Source organism: Lampetra fluviatilis, chromosome 7 (genome assembly GCF_964198595.1).
Source record: "Lampetra fluviatilis chromosome 7, kcLamFluv1.1, whole genome shotgun sequence".
NCBI lineage: Eukaryota > Metazoa > Chordata > Hyperoartia > Petromyzontiformes > Petromyzontidae > Lampetra > Lampetra fluviatilis.
In genome coordinates, this window is record NC_136281.1 from 2,111,043 (window position 1) to 2,118,359 (window position 7,317).

General features: G+C 59.9%; 1 protein-coding gene across 30 annotated transcripts; it reads left to right on the plus strand.

Annotated features, from left to right (window-relative positions):
* Positions 1–1,171: 1,171 nt before the first annotated feature.
* LOC144933413 (claudin-9-like) lies at positions 1,172–7,055 on the plus strand. 30 transcript variants are annotated; one of them, XR_013637036.1, is made up of 4 exons: positions 1,172–1,494; positions 3,029–6,440; positions 6,487–6,538; positions 6,614–7,055. XR_013637036.1 is itself a non-coding variant. In XM_078858139.1 (2 exons), the coding sequence occupies exon 2, from the start codon at positions 3,176–3,178 to the stop codon at positions 3,938–3,940; it is 765 nt and encodes a 254-aa protein (XP_078714265.1). In that variant the 5' UTR covers positions 1,172–1,494; positions 3,029–3,175; the 3' UTR covers positions 3,941–7,055. The 30 variants fall into 30 exon arrangements, 1 of the variants encoding a protein (XP_078714265.1); XR_013637033.1 differs by having other exon boundaries at positions 3,029–6,163; positions 6,216–6,267; positions 6,314–7,055; XR_013637051.1 differs by having other exon boundaries at positions 3,029–5,886; positions 6,112–6,140; positions 6,268–7,055.
* Positions 7,056–7,317: the final 262 nt, after the last annotated feature.

The window sequence follows — 7,317 nt, forward strand, 5'->3', positions numbered from 1 at the left end:
GTCTATGTGTGTGTGTGTCTATGTGCGGAGCATCTTCGCCGGTTGGAAACATTTAGGCTGGCCTGCCTACAATACATCTTGGGTTTAACCAGGCTGGATTGTGTGAGGAGCTCACAAGTCCTTGAAAGATCTGGGCAAAGTCCCATCAGTGAGCTACTCCGGCAGGCAAGGCTGCGTTGGCTGGGTCATGTAGCCCGCATGCCCAGCCACCGCATGCCTAACAGCTTTTGTTCGGCCGGATCGAGGGGGCTAAACGGGCGCGGCACGGGCTGGAGAAGAGATGCAGTGATGTGGTACAGGAGGACGTGGAGCTGAGTGGACTTGCCGATGACTGGTACCAGCGGTGTCAAGATCGGCCTCAGTGGAGGAGGCTCGTGAAGGACGCTACTGGGCAGTTGGAGGCAGTCGCCCTCCAACAACAACGGAGGGCGGAGGAGCGACGCTCACAACAACGAGCGGAGCGCCGGGTGGCTAAAGCACAGCAAGTTGGCACAGTAGGGGGCACAGGTGGTGCATCAGCCAGTCATCTCGATCATCTCAGTCAGTCGACCTGTGGCACCTGGGTCTGTGTGTGTGTGTCTGTGTGTGATCTGTATGTCTGTGTGATCTCTGTGTGTGTCTGTGTGTGTGTGATCTCTGTGTCTGTGTGTGTGTCTGTGTGTGTGTGATCTCTGTGTGTGTGTGTGTGTCTGTGTGTGTACGTGTGTCTCTGTGTGTGTGTCTATGTGTTGGAAACATTTTTGTCTATGTGAGTGTGTGTCTATGTGAGTGCTCGCTAACAGCACTTGCCCCTACAGTCTGTTAAGGCTATACGGGGGATCTTTGTCTTTATCTTTGTGTGTGTGTCTGTGTGTGTCTGTGTGTGTCTGTGTGTGTGTCTGTGTGTGTGTTTGTGTGTGTGTCTGTGTGTGTGTCTGTGTGTGTCTGTGTGTGTGTCTATGCCTGTGTGTGTGTTTGTGTGTGTGTGTCTGTGTGTGTGTGTCTGTGTGTCTGTGTGTGTGCCTGTGTGTGTGTCTGTGTGTGTGTCTGTGTGTGTGTGTCTGTGTGTGCCTGTGTGTGTGTGTCTGTCTGTGTGTGTGTGTGTGTCTGTGTGTGCGTGTGTCTGTGTGTGCGTGTGTCTGTGTGTCTGCGTGTCTGTGTGTGTGTCTGTGCGAGCGAGTAACGGTGACGCTGCTGAGTACCGCGTGTTACGTAGCGGCCCCGAGGTTCCGCCCCCCGCGCTCCCGGCGATATAAAACCCCCCGGCCCCCTGGGACACGCAGAGTCGAGTCCCCCGTGCCTCCAAGTCTCCGCGTTACCCGGTCCCCGTGTCTCCCGGTAACCCAGTTGACCACCCCGCGTGTTAACGATTCTCCCCCCTGTGTCCGTGTTCCCGCGTCTCTCCCCCGTGTCTTTGTGTCTCCTCCGAGCCCCATTGTCTCAGGGTCTCCAACACTCCGCGCGCGTCACCCCGAGCTCCGGATTTGGACCCCGCAGACTCCGCTGGGCCCGCAGGTACGAACCCCCAGCCCCCCCCCCCCACGATCCCCGATTGATCCCCGATCGGTCCCCAGGCCCCGGGGCTCCCGAGTTCCTCGTTTCGCGACGTCGCGCCGCGAGTCGCGCACAAAGCGCGACTCCCGGGACCATGGCAACAGCGCCTCCCGCCCTCCCTGCTCCCACTGCCCGTGGGGCACGGCTCCTGTTGCCTGTGGGGCACGGCTCCTGTTGCTCGTGGGGCACGGCTCCTGTTGCCTGTGGGGCACGGCTCCTGTTGCCCGTGGGGCACGGCTCCTGTTGCTCGTGGGGCACGGCTCCTGTTGCTCGTGGGGCACGGCTCCTGTTGCCTGTGGGGCACGGCTCCTGTTGCCTGTGGGGCACGGCTCCTGTTGCTCGTGGGGCACGGCTCCTGTTGCCCGTGGGGCACGGCTCCTGTTGCTCGTGGGGCACGGCTCCTGTTGCCCGTGGGGCACGGCTCCTGTTGCTCGTGGGGCACGGCTCCTGTTGCTGGTGGGGCACGGCTCCTGTTGCCCGTGGGGCACGGCTCCTGTTGCCCGTGGGGCACGGCTCCTGTTGCCTGTGGGGCACGGCTCCTGTTGCCCGTGGGGCACGGCTCCTGTTGCTAGTGGGGCACGGCTCCTGTTGCTCGTGGGGCACGGCTCCTGTTGCTGGTGGGGCACGGCTCCTGTTGCCTGTGGGGCACGGCTCCTGTTGCCCGTGGGGCACGGCTCCTGTTGCTAGTGGGGCACGGCTCCTGTTGCTCGTGGGGCACGGCTCTTGTTGCTGGTGGGGCACGGCTCCTGTTGCCTGTGGGGCACGGCTCCTGTTGCTGGTGGGGCACGGCTCCTGTTGCCTGTGGGGCACGGCTCCTGTTGCTGGTGGGGCACGGCTCCTGTTGCCTGTGGGGCACGGCTCTTGTTGCTGGTGGGGCACGGCTCCTGTTGCTGGTGGGGCACGGCTCTTGTTGCTGGTGGGGCACGGCTCCTGTTGCCTGTGGGGCACGGCTCCTGTTGCTGGTGGGGCACGGCTCCAGTTGCTGGTGGGGCACGGCTCCTGTTGCCTGTGGGGCACGGCTCCTGTTGCCTGTGGGGCACGGCTCCTGTTGCTGGTGGGGCACGGCTCCTGTTGCTGGTGGGGCACGGCTCCTGTTGCCTGTGGGGCACGGCTCCTGTTGCCTGTGGGGCACGGCTCCTGTTGCCTGTGGGGCACGGCTCCTGTTGCTGGTGGGGCACGGCTCCTGTTGCTGGTGGGGCACGGCTCCTGTTGCTGGTGGGGCACGGCTCCTGTTGCTGGTGGGGCACGGCTCCTGTTGCTGGTGGGGCACGGCTCCTGTTGCCTGTGGGGCACGGCTCCTGTTGCCTGTGGGGCACGGCTCCTGTTGCTGGTGGGGCACGGCTCCTGTTGCTGGTGGGGCACGGCTCCTGTTGCTGGTGGGGCACGGCTCCTGTTGCCTGTGGGGCACGGCTCCTGTTGCTGGTGGGGCACGGCTCCTGTTGCTGGCGGTGGCCATGCCCTCACCCACGCTGCGCTCGTGACTTTGTGTTGACAGCGTTCACGGACATGCCAGGAGCTGCCCCGCGGCGGAGTCTCTAGCGTCGCCTCTGCACCGCCTCCAAGCGGGTGAGGGGGGTGGGGGAGCTCCCGCCCGGCTCCCGCCCAGCTGTCCGTGGGCCGCCCGGCCCCCCCAGGGGGGACGATGTCCTCCACGGGCCTGGAGATCCTCGGCTTCTCGCTGGGCGCGCTGGGCTGGCTCCTCGGCGTGGTGGCCTGCGCGCTCCCCACGTGGCGCGTCACCGCCTTCCTGGGCCAGACGCTGATCGTGGCGCAGAGCAACTGGGAGGGCCTGTGGATGAACTGCGTGGTGCAGAGCACGGGCCAGATGCAGTGCAAGGTGCACGACTCCATGCTGGCGCTCAACGGCGAGTTGCAGGCGGCGCGCGCCATGACGGTGCTCGCCAACCTCCTCGCCCTCTTCGCGGTCGGCGTGGCGGCCACGGGCATGCGGTGCACGACGTGCGGCGACGAGGACGGCTCGGCCAAGGGCCGCCTCACGGCCACGGGAGGCGTCGGCTTCGCGCTGTGCGGCCTCCTGCTGCTGGCGCCCGTGTCGTGGACGGCGCACAACATCGTGCGAGACTTCTACGACGTCGGCGTGCCGGTCACCCTCAAGCGGGAGCTCGGCTCGGCCCTGTACGTCGGCTGGGGGGCCGCGACGCTGCTGTTCCTCGGCGGGGGGCTGCTGTGCTGTTCGTGGCCACGAGCCGAGCCGGGCCGGCCCCGGCCCTTCTACGGCCTTCAGCCGGGCGGGTTGGCCATGCACGGGACCGGCCCCAACGCTCCCGGGGTCCCGTTGCCGCGGATGCACTCGGCGGCGGCGGCGCCATACGGCGCCCCGCCGTACGAGGCCGCGCCCGCACCCTGCAACGGCAAGCAAAGCTACCACGTGAAGGAGTTCGTGTGAGGGAGGGGAGCGACCTCCGGGGGACGTCGTGGGACTTGCAGCAGCCCGCAGCGAGCGTCCAGCCCGCAGAGCGCGCAATGCGCAATGCCGCCCACGTGAAAGCCCTGGATTGTGTTTGTTTGTGGCGACGGGGAAGGGTGCGTGAGTGGCCACGCCGGGCTCGGTGAACTGTGTGCGGGGGGGGGGCACTCGTGTCGGTGTTGACGAAACCATGCTCGTGTCTGTCGACTCGACGCCAGGAGTTAGCTTATGGAGTTGAACCGAGCTGCACGTGACGTAAAGAGAGAGAGAGAGGGCACGCGACTCGTGTTAAGCTCATCATCATCCCATCAGCAGACGCCGAGAGACACGGACCGCCATCCACGCAAGGCCGCCTGCTCGCCCGGCCACTACGCAGCTCGTTGCATTCCTCCAGACAGAGCCCACAGCTGCAGCACGCGTTTACCCCACCAGCCTGTGAGCTGCCTCGTCAAGACAGAGCCATGTGAACACCCTAAGAACCTCCTTGATGAGCTCCACCTTGAGATGCTCCACCTTGAGATGCTCCACTTTGAGGAGCTCACCTTGAGGAGCGCCACCTTGAGATGCTCCACCTTGAGGAGCTCCACCTTGAGATGCTCCACCTTGAGATGCTCCACTTTGAGGAGCTCCACCTTGAGGAGCGCCACCTTGAGATGCTCCACCTTGAGGAGCTCCAACTTGAGATGCTCCACATGGAGATGCTCCACCTTGAGGAGCTCTACCTTCAGGAGCTCCACCTTGAGAGACGTCACCTTGAGGAGCTCCACCTTGAGGAGCTCCACCTTGAAATACTCCACCTTGAGATGCTCCACCTTGAAATACTCCACCTTGAGATGCTCCACTTTGAGATGCTCCACCTTGAGATGCTTCACCTCGAGATGCTCCACCTTGAGATGCTTCACCTTGAGGAGCTCCACCTTGAGGAGCTCCACCTTGAGGAGCTTTACCTTGAGGAGTTGATGTGCACCCACGCGTCCCTCTCGTGGCAGTGCCCACGGGGGGAGGAGGAGGAGAAGGAGGAGGAGATGTCTCCACGGTCTGCACGGTCTCCGTGTGGATGCGACTCGCTGCTCGCTTCACGCACGGCGCTGTGAGGCCCCCCTGCGTCTCACAGCCGCCCTCTGCTTGTCCAATCGACGGCCACGTGATACAATTGAACTTTATCGCGGTATCCCAGGGTACAGTCATCTTTAGTCTGTTGATGGTCGGCGATGCGGCAATCGACTCATCTCGACGAGCTGTACACGATGCACCACTACGGTGCGTACCGCGAGCGTTCAGGGTTTCAGCGCAATCGTCCTCGCTGCGTTTCGACATCGCGAAGTGGCACTGATGTCGGATTGATTGGTACCCCAGTCGCGGAGTGAAGTACACCCCTGGACAAAAATAGTGTCCCAGAAATACAATATTTAATTGCCTCGGCCAGTTTGTATTATTTGGTACCCCAGGGTACCGCCATAAGGAACAAATGTCCCCTGCATTCGATGCTTTAATAGTAATAATACTTAACAATAGTAGCCGGAGCATTACGATTGGGAAGTACGATTGTTATTTACAGAACGCCAAATTGAAACCGTGAGTGCTATGTAATGGCCAAGTGTGAAGCCAACGTACTCCGATGGTGAAGTAACATTATGGTGAGGTACCTGTGCTTGTGAAGTATTGTCAGGGTGACGTGAGCTGTACGATGGTGAGGTACAATGACGATGATGATGTGAGCTCTATAATTAGCTGAGTTCGATGGTGATGAGGTGAACTCTATGATGGTGATGAGCTCTATGATGGTGATGAGGTGAACGCTATGATTTTGATGAGGCGAGTTCTATGATGGTGATGAGCTCTATGATGGTGATGATGTGAGCCCTATGATGGTGATGATGTGAGCCCTATGATGGTGATGAGGTGAGCTCTATAATTGTGATGAGGTGAGCTCTATGATGTTGATGAGGTGAGCTCCATGATGGTGATGAGGTGAGTTCTATGATGGTGATGGTGATGAGGTGAGCTCTATGATGGTGATGAGGTGAGTTCTATGATGGTGATGGTGATGAGGTGAGCCCTATGATGGTGATGAGGTGAGCTCTATGATGGTGATGAGGTGAGTTCTATGATGGTGATGGTGATGAGGTGAGCCCTATGATGGTGATGAGGTGAGCTCTATGATGGTGATGGTGATGAGGTGAGCCCTATGATGGTGATGAGGTGAGCTCTATGATGGTGATGGTGATGAGGTAAGTCCTATGATGGTGATGAGGTGAGCTCCATGATGGTGATGGTGATGAGGTGAGCCCTATGATGGTGATGAGGTGTGCTCCATGATGGTGATGATGTGAGTTCTATGATGGTGATGAGGTGAGCTCTATGATGGTGATGAGGTGAGCTCTATGATGGTGATGGTGATGAGGTGAGCCCTATGATGGTGATGAGGTGAGCTCCATGATGGTGATGGTGATGAGGTGAGCCCTATGATGGTGATGAGGTGTGCTCCATGATGGTGATGATGTGAGTTCTATGATGGTGATGAGGTGAGCTCTATGATGGTGATGAGGTGAGCTCTATGATGGTGATGGTGATGAGGTGAGCCCTATGATGGTGATGAGGTGAGCTCCATGATGGTGATGGTGATGAGGTGAGCCCTATGATGGTGATGAGGTGTGCTCCATGATGGTGATGATGTGAGTTCTATGATGGTGATGAGGTGAGCTCTATGCTGATGACGCGTCGGAGTGGTGGCGCTGAGATGCGTGGTGTTCGTGTCGTGGTAACGATGTTATCGATGTGCTTGTAATACATTTAGGCACGCGTCTTAATAACTAAAGCAACGCGGAGGGGGTGGGAACGGTGGCGGATTGTGGAGCCGAGCGCGTCGGGGTTTGGTAGTTACTTAGTGACACTTTAATTAGTTTTAATTGGAGCCGCGAGGCAACACTGGCTGTTGATCAGCGGCGCGTGGCGTTTATCTTCACTGTGTCTCGCTGCTGCTGTCGTTGTTGTTAGCGTGCGATGTTGACTGAGCCCCGTTAAGAATCGTTGTCGTACGTCCCGTGATGGTCTGTGTTCGCGCACCTGACAAGCATTAAAGCTTAATCACTGATCGCGTGGCTCTCGTGATTCCCCCCCCCCCACACACTGCCCCCAACCCTTCCCCCCCCCCCCACGACTCATAACTCAGGGAGGTCCCGAACCCCCACGGCCATACCTGAGTGGACTCTTCCCCCGTCTTCTTGCATACAGCAGCAAAGCATCGTGACCTCCATCACCATCGTGACCATCACCATGGTGACCTATAGCAACATTATGACCGCCGTCGTGACCACCAGTACCATGGTAACCGCCATCGCCAAGGTGAACCATCA

Coding starts and splice junctions, on each gene's coding strand:
- LOC144933413 (XM_078858139.1), top strand. CDS start 3,176: ATGTCCTCCACGGGCCTGGAGATCCTCGGCTTCTCGCTGGGCGCGCTG.